General features: G+C 34.8%; 1 protein-coding gene and 1 pseudogene across 1 annotated transcript; one reads left to right on the top strand and one right to left on the bottom strand.

The window, feature by feature from the left end:
* Positions 1 to 234: 234 nt before the first annotated feature.
* Positions 235 to 2,574, top strand: LOC108472175 (probable mannitol dehydrogenase; annotated as a pseudogene).
* A 69-nt stretch (positions 2,575 to 2,643) lies between these two features.
* LOC108472514 (probable mannitol dehydrogenase) lies at positions 2,644 to 4,678 on the bottom strand. The gene is made up of 5 exons (XM_017774052.2): positions 4,172 to 4,678; positions 3,961 to 4,074; positions 3,366 to 3,879; positions 3,102 to 3,255; positions 2,644 to 2,995 (listed from the first exon to the last, which is right to left on the bottom strand). The coding sequence occupies exons 1-5, from the start codon at positions 4,267 to 4,269 to the stop codon at positions 2,790 to 2,792; spliced, it is 1,086 nt and encodes a 361-aa protein (XP_017629541.1). The 5' UTR covers positions 4,270 to 4,678; the 3' UTR covers positions 2,644 to 2,789.
* Between the last annotated feature and the right edge of the window lie 13,970 nt (positions 4,679 to 18,648).

Raw genomic sequence — 18,648 nt, 5'->3', positions numbered from 1 at the left:
GTTACACGGGTTGAGGACACAGGCATGTCCCAAGCCACACGGGCGTGTGACCCTCCAAAATGAGAAAATTTTCTAAGTATCGTAAAAGTTCTGAAAGTTTTCGGTTTAGTCCCGAACCACCCTCGATGTATGTTTTGGGCCTCGTGGGCTACATAAGGGATGATATGCATGTGAATGAAAGTTTTAAATTTAGATGGAAATTCATGTCTCAGTTTTGTAAGATTGTTTGAGTTTATGTCCGGTAACGCCTCGTACCCTATTCCGGCGTCGAATACGAGTAAGGGGTGTTATAGAATTAGTCTATATTTTAATCAATATAATAATAAACAATAATATCATATAAAGATTAATAATTATGTACTATTATAGTAAGCTATTACATAATATAATAATATATTTTAAAACTATTAATACACATATATAATTATTATACTATAAATTATAACAAAAGATATAATATAAATAGTTATGTGTATTTTAGTATATTACAATACATGTCTATAATTAATAGTACATAAAATATCATTAAAAATTAATATCTTAATAAAATATTATTTTTATTACATTAGATTTTGAATTGAATTTTAACTTTTACAAATTGTATTTGGGTATTGAGTTTAGTTTCTTTTTATTTTGGACTTGAGATTTGAACTATAATTAGTTTATTTTGACTTTGGGTGATAATGCATATATTATTTAAGTTTAAGCTTAGTATAATATATTTAAGTTTTGGAATAAGCATTTTAAAATATTAATATTAGATTTATAAATTTAATAAAAATATCAAATTTATTTAATTGTCAATATAATATAATAATAAATAGTAAAAATATATTTTATCAATTAATATACCTATCATATTATAAATTTTACATGCAATTAGCAATTTAATTATTTTATATAAAGAAATCTATTAAATATGTATAATTTATAACGTAAATTTAAATTATGTTGTAATCATATAAAAATAAAATAAATTATTACATTAAAATTAAAATATTTATATTTTAGAAAGTGTAAAATTATTTGAATTTCTCAGAGTTGGTAGCTCTCTGAGTTTCGTATGCTACGCTTAAAACAGTCGATGAATAAGGAGTGCGGAATGCTTCTTGTCCAGACCTTTTATTTTGGTACACAAATAAATGTTGAACTATCCAAATAAAGACGGTAAGAGTAATAGTCATAATTGAATCACACCCAAATCGGTTTATTAAAGTATACATTCATTTTACTAAATCGGATTGGATAACATTATGATCCATTTATGTAGTCCTCTGCATTTGCAACATCATGTGAAGAATATATAAAATCCAAATAAAATCATTTATTTATTTAGACCATTTCTTTTAACAGCTACATCTTCATCGAGATATAACACAAATTGCCCATAATTTACAGGCATGAAATAGTAGGGGAAGTAACAGAAGTAGGCAGCGAAGTGGAAAAGGTTAAGGTTGGAGATAAAGTAGGTGTGGGATGCATGGTTGGAGCTTGCACAGCTGCAACAGTTGGGCAAACGACCTTGAAAATTACAGCCCTAAGGCTAAACTCATGGTAACCTACAACGGTATTTACTAAGATGGAACCATAACTTATGGAGGCTATTCAGATTCAATAGTCGCCAATGAACGCTTCGTTGTTCTATCCCTGACGGCATGCCCCTTGACTCTGCAACACGTTTGCTTTGTGCTGGAATCACTGTTTACAGTCCTTTGAAATAATTCGGATTAGGTGAACCTGGAAAGCATATTGGCATTGTTGGCCTTGGTCATGTTGCTGTTACTTAGCACTTCTCCTAGTAAGAAGACTGGAGCCTTGGAACATCTCGGTGCTGACTCTTTTTTGGTAAGCCGTGATCAGGACGAACTACAGGTAACTGTGTGCACTTACTCCTTTTACTAAAAGAAATTTTGGAAATGATTTTACTTTTCCGGTTGGAGCAGGCTGCCATGGGTACTTTTGATGGAATTATAGACAGTCTCTGCTACTCATCCAATTATGCCACTGCTTGGTCTTCTAAAATCCAATGGGAAACTTATTATGGTTGGTGCACCCTACGAGCCACTCGAGTTACCTGTCTTTTCGTTGATTATAGGTAAGCAGAAAAAAGCATTTAATAAACAATAGTCTTGGAGTTTGAATTCGAGTATAAAGCTAAGTAATTTATATATTTGTGATAAAAAACAGGAAGGAAGACGATGTCTGGAAGTGGTATCGGAGGAATGAAGGAGACAAGAAATAATTGATTTCGCAACGAAACACAACATAAAAGTAGATATTGAAGTTATATCCATGGATTATGTAAATAAAGCGATGGAGAGACTTGAAAAGGCTGATGTCAGATACAGATTTGTAATTGACATTGGAAACACCTTGGCTGCCACCAAGCCTTCAAGTTGAAAATCACTAATCCGTTTTAAAATGCTCGGATGTCGCAGTAGTTTCGTGATTGAATATCGTTTGCTTAAACAGACTTTGGTATGCTATGCTTAAAACAATCCATGAATAATGAGTGCAGAATGCTTCATGTCTGGAGCTTTTATTTTAATATACAAATAAATGTTCAACTATCCAAATATAGACGATAAAAGTAATAGTCATAATTGAATCACACCAAAATCGGTTTATTAGAGTTTACGTTCATTTTAGTTAATCGCATTGGATAACATTATGATCCATTTATGAAGGCCACGTGAAGAACATATAAAAACCAAAAGTATTACAAGAAAGTAAGAATATTGGACTGGCGTTGCCATTTTGTTGTGTAATAACATATAGGAAGCAGAGCTTTAAGAGGTGGGCTTCAACATGTTACCAATATCAATGACAAATCGATATTTGACATCCGCTTTGAGAAGGCGTTCCATGGCAGTGTTCACATAATCGATAGGTATAATTTCAATGTCTGGTTTTATGCTTTGTTTTGCTGCGTAATCAATCATCTCTTGAGTCTCCCTTATCCCTCCAATCAAACTTCCTCCTATTATCTTCCTCCCTGCCAGTTTTTATGTAAAAATAACATCAGTATTATTTGAATATACATGCAGTGAAGTCGAGCCTCATTCATTCTTGGAGAGCATATATTCACCATAAACTCTTACCTTGGAGCAATGGAAAGGCTGGTAGCTCAAGTGGTTTCTCTGGAGCACCAACAAGAACAAGCTTCCCGTGAGTCTTCAACAACCCAAGCAAAGGCAGCAAGGGATGTTGAGCAGATACTGTATCGATGATGCCATCCAATGTACCATTAGCAGCCTAAACACAATAAACATATATATATATATATATAAATGTGTGTTGAATTTAGAAAATTTCATTGTTGACAAAATATTAAAAGAAAAAGGAAAAGGTTGTCGAAACTAAACCTGAAGCTGATCTTGGTCTCGGCTGACAAAAAATGAATCAGCACCGAGATTTTCCAAAGCTGCTTTCTTCTTGTTTATAGAAGTGCTAATGACTGTAACTTTGGCCCCCATAGCCTTGGCAAATTTAACAGCCAAATGGCCTAGTCCTCCCAATCCAACAACTCCAATATGCAAATCAGGCTTATCGAGTCCATAAAATCTCAATGGACTATACACTGTGATTCCGGCGCAAAGAAGGGGGGCGGCGGCATCAAGAGGCAGGTTGTGAGGAATGCGGATGATAAAGTGCTCATCCACCACCATAGTGTCAGAAAAACCCCCATATGTAACAGTTCCGTCATAGTACTTCCCTCCATAGGTAGCTATCAATTTGGGGCAATAATTCTCAAGATTGTTGGTGCAGCTATCGCATGAATGGCAGGAGCCAACCATGCAGCCTACTCCAACTTTGTCTCCAACTTTGAACTTTTGTACCTTACTTCCCACCTCTGTCACTTCCCCTACAATCTCATGCCTGCATCCAATATGTTTGTTTTAAATCTCTATATTTGTTTGCCATAAACAAAGAGATGAATTGATGGAGATAATATTATACCCAGGGACAAGAGGGTATAAGGTCTTGCCCCATTCGTTCTTGGCATTATGAAGATCGGTATGACATATCCCACAATAAAGCACCTTGAAAGAAACATCTTTCTCTCCTGCTGCCCTGCAAATCCACATGATATTTATCAATCAACAACGACACAAATAGACTTGGAAGAAGATCAAACATGATCAAATAAAAAAGAAAGAAAAGGAAAAACCTTCTTGAAAATTTGAATGGAGAGAGAACACCGGAAGTGTCTCTGGCCGCCCATCCAAAAGCCTTGTTTGGGTGTTCTTCTTCTGGCAATCTTGACATGGTCGGACGTGTAATTGTTTAGTCTCTTCTAGTCTTAAAGAACAAAACAAATGGTATTAAAAAATGATAAACTAATGTTTAGTAGTATGGGGAAGAGAAGGTCTTTATAGCGGGGTTTTGGGAGGCAATGCTTACATGTTGGCTGACCATATAACTGGAAAATGTTGGCAATGAATTGAAAAGTAAGTTCAAAATTTAAAACTTTCTCGGCTCACAAGTCACAAAAGCTACCAAGAAACATATAGGTTTTTTTTTTTCTTCCTTCCATTTTCAATTTGCTTTCAACTTAAAAAGAAAATTTACTCCAACTCGTTGCTTCTTATCTTTTGTTTTGCTTAGCAACAGTTTCAACCCTCGAATTGGCTATCATTCGCTTTTTTCTTCTCCCATCAATCCTATTTTTCTTTTTCTTCTCATTCTCTACATTTATCTTCTTTCTTTTCAGTTTATTGATCTATTTTGTAAATATTTTTGTTGTTTCACAAGTTGTGATAGATAGATGATGGTGTCTGTTATTAGCTAAAATTTCGCCGGCCACCAATAGTTTTTCTTGGAAAGTGGGTGACTCTTCATCAATTTCTTAATTTGTTTCTATTTTGAGAGTATTTTAGAATAATAAATGATTTCACATATCAATGTGGACCTATGTTGTCTTAAGTTTTATATGTTCTTTGTTTGTTTTTCATTGTTTAATAAGTTTTCAATTTTAGAAGTTTTTGTCAGCTTTATAGCACGTTTTTTAGTTTTGCTTATGCATGTAAGCTTAGTTTTACAAGTGATGTTAGGGATGATTTTCTTGTTGTCTTCTCTAGTTTAGTGATTGCTCAATTTTTTTGTTGATTTTTTCTCGCCCTTTTAGACCATCCGGGATTGATTTCCTTATCGTATTAAGTACTTGCAATCACTCCAAATATGTTGTGCTTGAGTTGTGACAAAATCAATTGTAACGTGTCATAATATTTTATTGATGTTAAGGCTAAAGCCAGCGAGTGTTTGTTATTTTTTTCTCTCAATTGTATGATTTCATCTATTAAATGAATTAATGAATTCACCTTTAAAGAAAATATATATATCTTTAAAAAAATTAAATATTAAAGAAAATTAAAAGTCATCAAGTTGCCATTAATTTTTTAATCACTTATGAAAACTGTTATTTTTATAAAAAATTTGAAACTTATTATTAAAACAACTTCTTTTAAATTTTACAAAAACAATAGTTGGGTTTGAGTTTTCGATAATGCATGATGAAAGTATTACCATCCGACGAGTTCCGGTGGGAGTATACAAGTACAAAAATTTAGATAATAAAAATAATATATTTGATATTATTTAACACAAATTCAAATTGTGACTCCATTTTATCTTCAATATGTATAAAAAATATATTTGATATTGATTCTAGATTATATGCAACAAACTCATGTTTTTGGTGAAAATATATGTCTATTTGAAATTGTTTTTAATATTATACATGTGTATGCATGCCAACCACAACAATAATCTAACAAAAGGCCGCCATACCGGAAGAAATCAATGGATAGAAGCTACAACAATGTTAAAGTATATTATAGTTAAAAATTTGAAATTTAGTTTTTATATTTTTATTTTTAGTAATTTAATTTTTTAATTTTTAAAATTTTAAATTTACGTTTAATTGTTAAAATTATTTTATTAAATTAAATTTAAGTTAATTACAATATTTTTTTATTTACATAATTACTAATTGAGTATTTTTTTATTACAAAATATCATACTAAAAATTTAACATAAAATAAATTAACATTATTGACCTTGAACTTGAATTTTGAAATCTAAAATTAGAATAAATATATTTTAAAAATAAAATATATTAATTAAATTTCAAATTTATGAATAATATAGAGATTTATAACAATTAGAATTAACTTTATTAGATATTAACTTTAAAAATTTATATGAATTAGCGAAATTAAATATAAAAATTGTAAATATATATTCTTGTAGTTATTAATAAACAAAACTTATCTTTCAATTATTACATTGCATTAGGTTTTTTAATCAAATAATTTCATCTTCGAGCTCAAGGTTCTCTCATTTACTATGATTTGATTAATCACTAATATTGTTTCATTGAAACTTCTATTGTGACTAGAATTTGCCGCAGAATAAACTACTTTTAAAATGGGATAGGTAACGACTAAAAATGCTGCAGCAACTACTACCACCATTGCGATCAACGGTGGACTGAAGTCAACTGGACGCTTTGAAGGCGGTGACAACGAAGATGATGATAACGACGATGGCGGTGATGATGATGACAAGGGAGAAGGGGAGGGGGTCAGAGATGGAGATGGAGATCGGGCCCAGGTGGTGAACCCCATGATCGGCGATGGAGGTGTTTTGTAGAGGGTGGTGGTGGTGGGTGTTTTGTTTTCACTTTCAGAGTTTGCGTGATGTTGCAAGTGAAGCGTTTGAAAAGTTTAATTTTGAGGGTTGACTGTTTTGTCTGGTCTCACCCAACGATTTGTCGTGGGGAGATGGCGGGTAGACCCAATATTGGTCAATTTAAGGCAATGAGGATGTTTTATTGTCTGTGGATGAACACATCTTGCAACTGGGTTGTCCATGTTTTATCTACTTGACACGTGATAATCTCTTCGAAAACAGGGTCATCAGGAACTTGCGTGGTTTGTGAGTTATTGGTTGGTTGGGCTTCTGTAGCGTAAGTTTAAGTTACAATGGCTGCATGAATCTGGAAAAATAGAAAAGAAGATTTGATGTGGTGACCGACAGGGTGAGGATCCTTTAAGCAAATGGAAGACAGGCGAAGAATGTGTGATCCTTTCCACACCACCCAGTGGTGATTTTAGACTTTTTTTTTTTTTTTAACTCTGTCAGGGGCGTTTGATCAAATTGAATTGAATTGAATGAAAAAATTTTAAGTTGATAAATTATATTTTATCATCTTGACTGTATTTGAAATTTTCTCAAATCGAGTCGAGTAAGATGGAATTTAAATCGAATCGAACATATTTGTTCAAATTAAATTTAAAAAAAATAATTTTGAATCTTTATAATCACTGTCACCCAATGTAATTAAATTTGTCTACCATAATCGAATTTGCCCAATGTAATAACTGTTACTTCAATTATCTTATGATTCTTGTCATTATATATTTTGAAATTAAAAATATATTAAATGTAAAAATGTGATTTTTAAATAAAATTTATCTTAAAGATAAAATGTGAAATTGATACCAACATAAAATTTTATAACATCATTAATAATTCAATTTTAACAAAAATTTATAAAGATTCAATATGATTAAACAATTCAATAATATAAATAATACAAAATGTGAAATTTAAATTTAATAATATAAATAGTAGATATAAATAAAATTATTACTATTTAAGTTTAGGGATTTTTGGGGATGATTTTAATTTTGATTTGGGAGTAAAAGTGAAAGTAAAAGTTTTGGGGTTGAAGGAATAAAATTTTGGGGGATATTAAAAAAAATTGGCGGGGGATGGGTTTGGGGTAGAAGGGAGGTGGGATGGGAGAGTAGTAAAAGTTTTGGGGGAAAATAAAAAGTTTTGGGAGTTTAGGGAGTAAAATTTTGAGGGGAAATATTCAAAAAAAAATTCAAGGGAAATGGGTTTGGGGTAGAAGGGGTTGGGATGGGAAGAGAATAAAAGTTTTAGGGGGAAAATGGGAGGGGGTAAAAATTTCGGGAGAAAATAAATCAGTTTGGGAGTTTGGGCGAAAAATTTAAAATATTATAGTTTGGTAGTTGGGCTAAAATCCATAAAATCAATTAAACGTTCAAACTATTGTTTACTGAAATTTGACCAATGAAAAAACATATTGTAAGGAAAAATAAAATCAGTAGCATACTTATAAAAAACATTTAAGGTATGCGTACATATTTTAATTTTCGATGTATCATTACTTTTCTTACCTTCTAGCACATGTGGAGAATTATCAATGTTCAACTTACCTCTTTCTAGAAGTAAAATCATCTATCGATGGTAGAATAATATAATTGAGAGTCCGTCAATGGATCCTTAAAATACTGTAAGAAAGAAACACCATTAAACAAATTTGAGTTAAGGTTAGTTAAAACGTTACCATTCCTCACTTTTGTATGGGTATTTTCTTGCTTTTCATTTTCCTTTTCCACTTGAGAACTCTCCAATTTTACCTCATATGGATTTTCACTCACCAAATTTGGACCATCAAGTAGACTTTCATCACTCAAGGTCTCTTTTCTCTCTATCTTTTCAATTTTTTCTTCATCACTTCCCATATCCCCCTCACATGTATTATGAATATTCAATTTAGTATAATACATCTTATTAGGAGAACATGACATTTCTATCTCATCTAACTCCATAGGTTTGAGGAAAAAAATTTCACTATCATATTTTTTTATCAACAAAAATCTTATGTTGGCACAATCATAACTATAAGGCCCACACCCTTTGCACGTAATACATTCAATGTCACGAGCTCTTTGTTGTTTTGGTGAAAAATTAGTAAAAGTGGGCTACTTAGAAGATGTAGAAGAAGGATTTGTAGGAGCCCACTTTTCCACTCAAAATATCATGTTTTGGTAGTAATTTATTAGTAGCATAAAGAGGTTTCAAAAAAGTAGAATTAGAACTTATAGCTCTATAATATTGTGATGTACCAAATGGACGGGATTAAAGTTGTTGAAATTGCTACTCAATCTCAACTGCCTTGTGTACCACCTTCTGAAGATCAATATAGGTTTGAAGATTAAGAGCATTGGATAACGAAATGTTTAAGCCATCTACAAACCGCACCAAGGGAGTCTCATCATCTTCTTGCACATTTTCTCTTTGCATAATAATCTCCATCTCCTTAAATTACTGATCAACAGATCAATTGCCTTGAACAAGGCGTCAAATTTTGTTTTGACCTCTCTGTAGTAATAAGAAGGAATGTAACACTTTCGCATAACTTGCTGCAACTCGTCCCATGTTTCAAGTACCCTTTCGCGATTTTTTGATGATTAATTCCAAGTTGAATCCACCAACTCAATATATAATCTGAAAATCCACAGGTCACCAATGGGACTTTTTCCTCTTCCCGACATTTATATTAACAAAACATAAGTTCAATTTTTGATTTCCACTCACAATATGCCTCGGGATCATTCTTCCCACGAAATTGTGGAGTTAAGAACTTTGATTTAGCTAAAACAATGTTGCCCACGATCATTATTAACCAAAGTCTCATCAATTTCATAAAAGACATGTCAAACATTATTTGGAAGAAAACGAGGCTGATCAACCTTATCTCCTAGATTACAATTCAGACACTCAATTTTGGTAGTTAAACGTTCCAATTTTTTGCTGATCGTGTCCAGAATAGTGTCCTATTACTGATCTTGAGCAACTTTCCGATCATAGTATTGCAAATCATTATGAAAGCCTAAAAAGAACACAACACTCAAGAAACGAAAAATTATGCAAACCTTACTGTTATGCACTCAAAAATAAAATAAAATTCTAAATGAGGTAAGAATTAATCTTGTGAGTCATTTAAAACTGTCTATATCAATCAATTAGAATGTATTAGAATCAAACTAACAAAGCAGAAACTCAAGAGAAAATCTTGAAAAGAAAACTCAAAGAGAATTTATTGACTCAAGAGAGAAGTTGAATAACAATGAATTGTGTCATTTGTGTACAACATAAAGTCCTATATATAGGCTAGCTAAATAAATCTAAATAAAACTCGTAAGTATACTAGAATTCTAATTAATCTAAACAAGAAGTGATATTAAACTGAACTTTCTTGTTGACATAAAACTCCTAAATAACTTAAACTACTTAATATTTATTAAAAATTTAGAATAATAAAATAATAAGAGTTGATAAATACAATGATGTCCACATATATAATAAAAATTAAGCCCAAAACCCAAACCTAATATGATTTAAACTCAAATTAAAAGCCCGAAACTCGTAATTCCCGTAATAATCTCGTCTAGAAATTCTACTCATGCAGTCTTCACTAAAACGTTCATAACTTAAGCTCCCGAACAGAAAAAAAAGTGATTCAAGGTGCGTTTCAAAGATAAGAGATAGATCTTCGAATTCTATGAAGACATCTCAACCTAGAAATGCCAGGATCCTATCCAAAAAGTTGTCGCAAGTTTGCTAATTTCCCAAGCTTGAAAATTAGCAGCTTCGATGAATGAAATTTAATAAATTTCACCCCATCCGTTCATGTATCAATAACAATTCCAAATGGTCATAGGTATAATACAGGACATCATAATATTGTCAAATCATGCGAGGTGTAATCGACACCCCTTTACCTTGAACAATCACGTGAGTGATCATTTTTCCTCGCTGCTTGTAATTCTCCCTATCTTTCAGGGAGATGTAGAATTCATAAACTATCACATCAATCGCTAGTTCGGTTTAGGGCTGCGCAAAATTTGTTCCAACGATGGAATTGTACCAACTCTCATATTTCATAGTAAGGAGACATAGTGGGATCGAACCCATGCTCATGTATAAACAAACATCCACTCATCTGAAGGAAAAATAATTCGACTTTTGTATTATGGAAGCGATTGGCGTTGAGATTACTGGGTGCTTGAGTGGATTATTTTTGTTTACGTGGTGCCATTTTGAAAGTAAAATAACAACTAACCCAAATTATGAAAATGATAAAAATCAAGTTTGGAACACGATACCTAGGGCAGTTGTCAACGAACCTCGTCTCCTAATCGATGTGGAATGTAATAAAATAAAAGATAAAAAATGAAATGAAAAGAGAAGGAGAGCACTTAATTATGTAGATCAGAGGTTGGGAATGCGAAAAATTGAAGCTTGATAGTGAAGAAGACATGTTGTGGCTTGAAGAGAGTGTTTCTCTCTTTTTGGGTGTTTTATATGTGTTCTCATGCCTAAAACTAGTGGCTATAAATAGAATCTCAATAGGCTTTCTACTTGAAACGAACCGATTTTGGCTGAAAATATAGGCGTGTTGCGACACGACGCCCTAAAATGACCCCTTTTAGCTTTAAAGTGCTCAACCTGTGGCGCGACACAGACCTGTAACATTAAGTGTCATTGCTTCGAATATCTTGTGTTGCACCATGGCTTATGCATTGTAACGACCCATTTTCAGTTAAATCAGAGCAGTGGTTTCAGGACCACAAATCCGAGCCAGAAAGAAAATTTATTTTAATATTATTTTATGGTCTGCATTATGATAAGAATATTATATGAATATTCTTATAAGAAAATTTTACCAATTTTGTGTTTAATTATGGAAAGGACCAAATTGCATAAAATTAAAAAATTGAATTCTAGTATCTATAAGGATCAAATAGCTATGGAATTCAAAACTTGAGGTCCTTATATGAAAATTAGATCATTAAAGAAAAGTTAGTAGATATTTTGATGAATCATCCATGGAAAAATTAGAAAAGGGCAATGACTAAATTGGAAATTAAGATAATTAAAAGATGATAATAGAAAAATCATCTTATTTTCATCATCTTCCCCAAAATTTTACATGGAAAACCTAGGAGAGAGAAATGAAACTAATCAAGCTTAATTAGGTGTATTTTCTTGTCCCATTTTTAGTAATTTTTATATTTATGATATCGGGATAGTTTAATCTATCTATTTTGGGGATTAAATTGGAAGGTTATCAAAGTGTAGAAATTTTTCCATGGATGTAAATGCTGAAAATTTGAAAATTATGGTAGAAAATGAAAGGTTGTTGATTGATAAACAACTTTTACAAAGAGAATTTTCATGAAATTGTGATTTAGGGACTAAATTGAAAAATTGTAAAACCCATGGAAAAATTCTAATTTTTAAGAAATTCATGGGCAATTATTATGTCATGTAAAAATTGGTTAGGCTTGGAATAAGGATTAAATTGTTTGAATTTTATTTTCCGAGCCTAGGGATAAAATTGGAATTTATGAAAAGTATAGTGGCAAAATGATAATTTTGCCTAAGATGTGAATTGAATGTAATTGAATATGAAATGTGATAAATTGATGATTAAATTCATTTATATAGATCCAGACAACTCAAATTTGAAGTTAGATCGACGAAAAGAAAAAGTTTCGGATTAGTATATTTTCATATACAAACAAGTGGCGAGGCAAGGTCGTGTAACCAAATTGTGTTTATTTTCATGTTTGAATTGAATGTGGTATGTGATTGTATAAAATATATAAATGTTATAAATAAATGAAATAATCACATATTCAAACAAGTCCGGAAAATGTTAAGTTCCCTTTGAATAATGAAATTCGATGGATATATGTTATTTCTCGTATTGAATGTGGTCCTTCATATGCTGTGGGCAGAATATAGCTCGAACGAGCATCCTATTATATAGTTCCTGTGAGCATCCTGATCGATAGTGATTTTTCATGTGTTACACATTACTACAGCTCTGTGTGAGCATCCTGTTACACGATTCGATCGGTTGTGATCCAGCATATAATGCAGATACAAACGCAGCTCTATGTGAGCATCCTGATATAAGCTCTTATGGGCTTCCTGACAAGGCTCGCTTGAACTCTCTGTTACCTTATCCGATGCTCCTTGATAATAACTCTTCAGATTTACCTGATAAGCTCTATGAGCTCCCTGATTTAAACTCTTATGAGTTCCTGTTTAGCCCGGATAAGCGTCCTGTTACATGGCTCATTTGAGCATCCTGATATGTGGCTCGAGTGAGTGTTCCCCGATTAAGTGCCCTAATGGGTACCCCTGATTATGAGTTGACATGTACTACCTGAGTATCCATCAATATTTCAATAATTCAACGAACAAAACTTCTAACATGAGAAATTATGAGATTAAAAGAATTATGTCCCGAATACTTTTGAACTACCTGAAAGAGTGTAGTATTATAAGCTCATCCATGCTTACTTGATATACATGAGAATTATGTGACTAACTTGCTTATTTGAGTGTATGTGAGTTGGCAAATTTACTAATTTTTTGGAAAGCATGATACTGTTATGCTTATTTAAATGAAAATGATTGGTAAGTTTACTTTCCGTTATACGAACTTACTAAGCATTAAATGCTTATTAGGTTTTCTTTTTTCTGTTTTATAGTGCTCGAAAGCTCGTAAAGGTTGGAGATCGGTCGAAGTATCATCACACTATCCTTCAGCTTGTTTTGGTATAAAAAGTAATAGGCTAACTTTTCCAATTTTGGCATGTAAATGGTTGTTGCAATCTAGTCATTGGAATGGCAGAATGATATGTTTTGGTATATGATTATAAGGCCATAACATGTTTGATGTGTTTTGAAATGTTGAAGTAATAGATGATATATAAAATCAAGTGGTAAATAAATTTGAGTTAGTATATATGATACAAATTTACCTAAGAATATAAATGAAAATTTTATGAGCTTATTCATTTGAATATACATGTTAATATATCTTATACGATACTAGTTTTAGGCTTGATTATAATGTCTTGGATTGGTTGGTAAATGTGTATAAGTATTGTTGTGGGTTAATGGCTAATTTGGGTGAGAAATAAGGCTAGGAAATGACCTTATTTTATCCACACGGGTGTGTGTGTTGACCGTGTGTGACACACGACCTGGCGCATGGGCATGTGGATTGGCCGTGTGTCCCTTGCATCTTAAAAATTGAGAAACAGAATGCTTAGAATTGGGCACACGGGTAGAGACACAGGCGTGTGTCTCAACCATGTGTGCTACACTGTCTAGAACATGGGCGTGTGTCTTGGCCATGTGAAACCTGCACCTAAGTTGTAAAAATTAAATTAACTACACGGCCTAGCACACGGGAGTATGGCAGGCCGGGAGTATGGCAGGCCGTGTGGCACAAATCAGAGAGTTACATGGGTAAAGATACAGACTGGGACATAGCCGTGTGCCTCACATCGAATACCCACACCTCTTGAGACATGGGCATGTCACTTGGTCATGTGAATCACACGGCCTACTTACACGAGTTACATGGGTAAAGATACAGACTGGGACACAGCCGTGTGCCTCACATTGAATACCCACACCTCTTGAGACATGGGCATGTCACTTGGTCATGTGAATCACACGGCCTACTTACACGGGCGTGTGACCTCTGTATTAAAGAAAAAATTTTAAATTTTGTGAAAAATTCTCTGAGATTTCGATTTAGTCCCGACTTGATTCTAATGTTTAAATTGGGCCTCAAGGGTCCATTCAAGGGATAATATGATTAGTTTCGGATATGAACAGTAAATAACATGAATTACATGAAATCATTATGTAAACTTTGGTAATGCTCCGTAACCCTGTTCTGGCAACGGATACGGGTTAGGGGTGTTACATGCATAGCGTGACACAACATTGTTGCTAGCCATTCTGGGTATGTCAATGTCCTTTAGTTGTCCCTTCTTGTCCCCGTTTAGCTTCTTCTCGCCCTATTTATGTGTGTGAATTCTCCTAATTCTAATATTTAATTACATCTAACCTATCTTAAAATCAAACTACAGACCAAAAATTGAAACTAATTTACAAAATTTTACAAATTTATTCAATTTCAATGGTTGTCACTATGTCGTGCATCAGTCCACACAAAAGGAACTCCCTTACGCAACAGCTTAGTCATCGGAGCTACGATCAAAGAGAACCCTTTAATGAATCATCGATAATATCCTACTAGCCTAGAAAGTTATAGATTTTTGACACATTCCTCGACTGTTTCCAACTCAACACAGCCTCAATCTTACGAGGATCCACATGAATCCCCTCAGCAGAAATCACATGTCCCAGAAAAGTTAACTCTCTAAGCTAGAACTCAGACTTCGTAAACTTCGCATACAACTGTTTCTCTCGCAGAGTCTGCAGAACTACTCTGAGATGCTCATTGTGTTCGCCCTCTGACTTAGAATATACCAAGATGTCATCGATGAATACCACCATGAATTGGTCCAAATAGGGTTGGAACACTCAATTCATCAAATCCATGAATGCCGCTGGTGCATTAGTCAACCCAAAGGGTATAACTAGGAACTCCTAATGCCCGTACCGAGTCCTAAATGCCATCTTATGCACATCGATCTCCTTAAATCTTAACTGATGATAACCCGAATACAGATCAATCTTAAAAAACACTGAAGCCCCTTTGAACTAATCGAATAAGTCATCTATCCTTGGAAGTGGATACTTATTCTTGATTGTCAACTTATTCAACTGATGGTAGTCGATACACATCCTCATTGTCCTATCTTTCATCTTTACAAACAGAATAGGTGCTCCCCACGAAGACACACTGGGACAAATAAATCCACGATCTAACAATTCCTACAAATGAGCCTTAAGCTCCGTCAGCTCTTTTGGTGCCATTCGATAAGGGGCGATAGTCACCGGAGCTGAACCCAAAATTAACTTGATACCAAATTCTACCTCATGACTCGGAGGCAATCTCAGTAATTCTTTTGGAAAAACATCTAGAAAGTCTCTTACAGTTTGGATGTCCTTAACTGAAGAGTCCACAGAATCAGCAACACTAATGAAAGCCAAGAACGCCTCACACCCTTTCCTTACTAACTTCTCTGCCCTCAATGCAGATATCACACTAGTCAAATAATCTCAGTGTTGCCAATCATGACCACCTTATTATCCCCCTCGGTCATCAGAACAACCTTTTTCTTAGCATAGTCCAGACTCACTCGATGTTTGACCAGCCAGTCCATGCCCAAAATCAAGTCAAACTCCTCAAAAGGAAGCTCTATCAGATCAGCCAGAAATATAGTCCCTTGGACCTCAAACTAAACGTCTCTAAACAGTTTACTAACTCCAATAGACTGCGCCAATGGACTCACCACTGTTATCTCACTAGAAGTGCTCTCAAACAACAACCCCAAGATCTCAGACACCGTACTAACTATGTAAGAGTGTGCAGAGCCTATGTCTATCAATGCAAAGTAAGGTATATTTAAATTTAGAAACGTACCTGTGATGACATCTGGAGCATCTCGATCTTCATGACAATATGCAGCATAAATTAGTGCAGGCTGCCTTGCCTTAGTCTGTCCAGCACCTCTGCCCGATGCTCTCTGTCCTCGGCCCATGCTATACCCCTAGCCTGACCTCGGCCCTTAGGTGGCTGCTGAACTACCCTGGGCGGTTGTGTAGTCTCATTAACCGGAGATTACATCTAATTAGTCCTTAATAGACAGTCCTTAACATGGTGCTCTGTAGACCCACACCTCAAACAAGCTCTAGTAGCCCTCCAACACTCGCCCGGATGGTGTCTATTATAGTGTTGACAGATCGTCACCTTAGTAGGTGCAACAGTAGGCCCAACTCTCATGGGCCCATCAGACCTGGCCTCTTTCCTACGCCACATCCCAAAATTCGCAGGCTCTGCATCCCTCTAAGCCTTCCCTTTGTCTCATTTTTGGCGCCCAGTGCGCTTTACTTCCTCGGCGATCTTCGCCTTCTCAACCAGTGTAGAGAAATCCCGCTCCCTCTGAGGAGTTATCAGAACCCGTAAACTGTCCTGGAGACCATCCTCAAAATAGACACAATGCTCTTACTCTGTCGCCACTATGCCCCTCGCATAACGGCTCAGTCTCAAAAACTCGGCTTCATATTCGGCCACTGAATGATCTCCTTGAGTAAGATTAAGGAACTCACGTCCTCGAGCATCGATATAACTGGCCCCCACATATTTGCTCTGGAAAGCCGTCTTAAACAGATCCCATGTCAACCAGTCGGGCTGAGTGCCCTCCTTAGCTGTTAACCACCATTAACCACCACTAGTATGACTCATCACGAAGCAAAGACACAGCTCCCTTAAGCTTTTGCTTAGCAGTGAAATCTGGGTCATCCATAATACGTTCCACGGCCTCCATCCAAGACTTGGCCACATTAGGAGCAACTCCAACGATGCCCCTAAATACCTCAGCCCCATTGGACCGAAGACATTCCGTAACCGACCCAGGGCCCCCAGAACCAGTGTTGGGCCCAGTGACCCTCTTCAAAATCTGTAGCATGGCTTGGGATAGTGGGTCGTCCCTAGCCGCACGATCGTGTGACCTCGTCCCAGACCCAGTCTCAATAACAGGGGACACCGACGTCTCGCTAGTGTCCAGATTCAGAATTGTGTCAGATGCAAAGGACTCAACTCGAGCCATTCTACGGCCCCTACCACGGCCTCTAGTACCCCGTCCACGAGTACCATGTGTGCTCATCGTAATTTTGGATTAATCTATGTTAACAATTTTATGCAAATCAGTTTACAGTTTCAATATTTATTAACAGATATTTTATGCAGTAAAGTTATCAGAGTATTCAGAGTATGTTATCGCAAGTCGTAATTTACTACTGTTTTCAGTTTACACTACCTAGAGTGTTTCAATAAAGTCTACTACCTACATTAGTTTCATAGCATACAACGGTATTTTCAAATAGATCCAAACAGAATTTCAGTATATTCTAAGCATGCATTCAAATAGTACTTATCAAAGTTTTAGAAACTAACAGGATCGGTGCTGGAGAGTCGGTGTATCACTTATTTATCAAAAATAATTCAAATCGTTTTACAAATCATTTCTCAAAAACCATTATTTTTACAACCCAAATTCATAGCCGAGTTTTGCAACCTGACTCTAATACCATTAAATGTAACACCCCAAACCCGGCCTGGACATTATGGCTGAATCTGGCGATATCACGTGAGAGTGTTTTCTTAGAAACTGTTTTGAATTAGGAAATCCGTTCAAATTGTTATCTTTTTCATAGTCGATATTGTGTAACAGTCAAATTGGTTGAAAACATTTCTTGATCGCGGAAGCTTTTGAAACCAATTTATTATTTATTTCGAAAACTCTTAGTTTACTTTAGGAAAACCATACTTAGGCTTTGTAGCTTATAATCCATGTTCACAGTTCAAAAACCCAAATTAACAACCAAAAGTCCAAATTCAAAAATACATCAAAATATTCCCAAAATAATGAATAAAACAAAAGCAGTAAGTTTATAAACCAAATGTATGTGAGCGTGGTCACTGTCGAGTCCTCCACTGCACCAATCCACCTACTACTGGGGATTACCTGAACATATAAAACAGAAAAGGGTGAGTTTTCTCAAACTCAGTGTGTACATCCCACAGTTGAGCATGCATACAGGCAGATAGTAGAATATAGTCATAACTCGAGCCTAAACCCTTTTTTACAGAATAGGTGTGGGCCTTGGCCCACTCAGAAATAGAATTAGATACAAACTTAGGGCCTTAGCCCATCTCAGATATAACATGCATAATAGATCAGAATAACAAAACATGTCCACCAACCCTGCACACCAACTCCGTCCAACCTAACACACCATGTGGGGATAAAATCGACTCACCCA

This window comes from Gossypium arboreum, chromosome 11 (genome assembly GCF_025698485.1).
Source record: "Gossypium arboreum isolate Shixiya-1 chromosome 11, ASM2569848v2, whole genome shotgun sequence".
NCBI lineage: Eukaryota > Viridiplantae > Streptophyta > Magnoliopsida > Malvales > Malvaceae > Gossypium > Gossypium arboreum.
Note: the sequence above shows the minus strand (reverse complement) of the source record. Positions and strands in the feature narration are given on the sequence as shown.

Bases quoted from the DNA above. Each gene is read 5' to 3' on its own strand.
- LOC108472514 (XM_017774052.2), bottom strand. From the start codon at position 4,269: ATGTCAAGATTGCCAGAAGAAGAACACCCAAACAAGGCTTTTGGATGG. The intron at 4,075-4,171 runs GTTTTTCCTTTT...GTGGATTTGCAG, and splicing joins CCATTCAAATTTTCAAGAAG to GGCAGCAGGAGAGAAAGATG. The intron at 3,880-3,960 runs GTATAATATTAT...TATTGGATGCAG, and splicing joins TTATACCCTCTTGTCCCTGG to GCATGAGATTGTAGGGGAAG.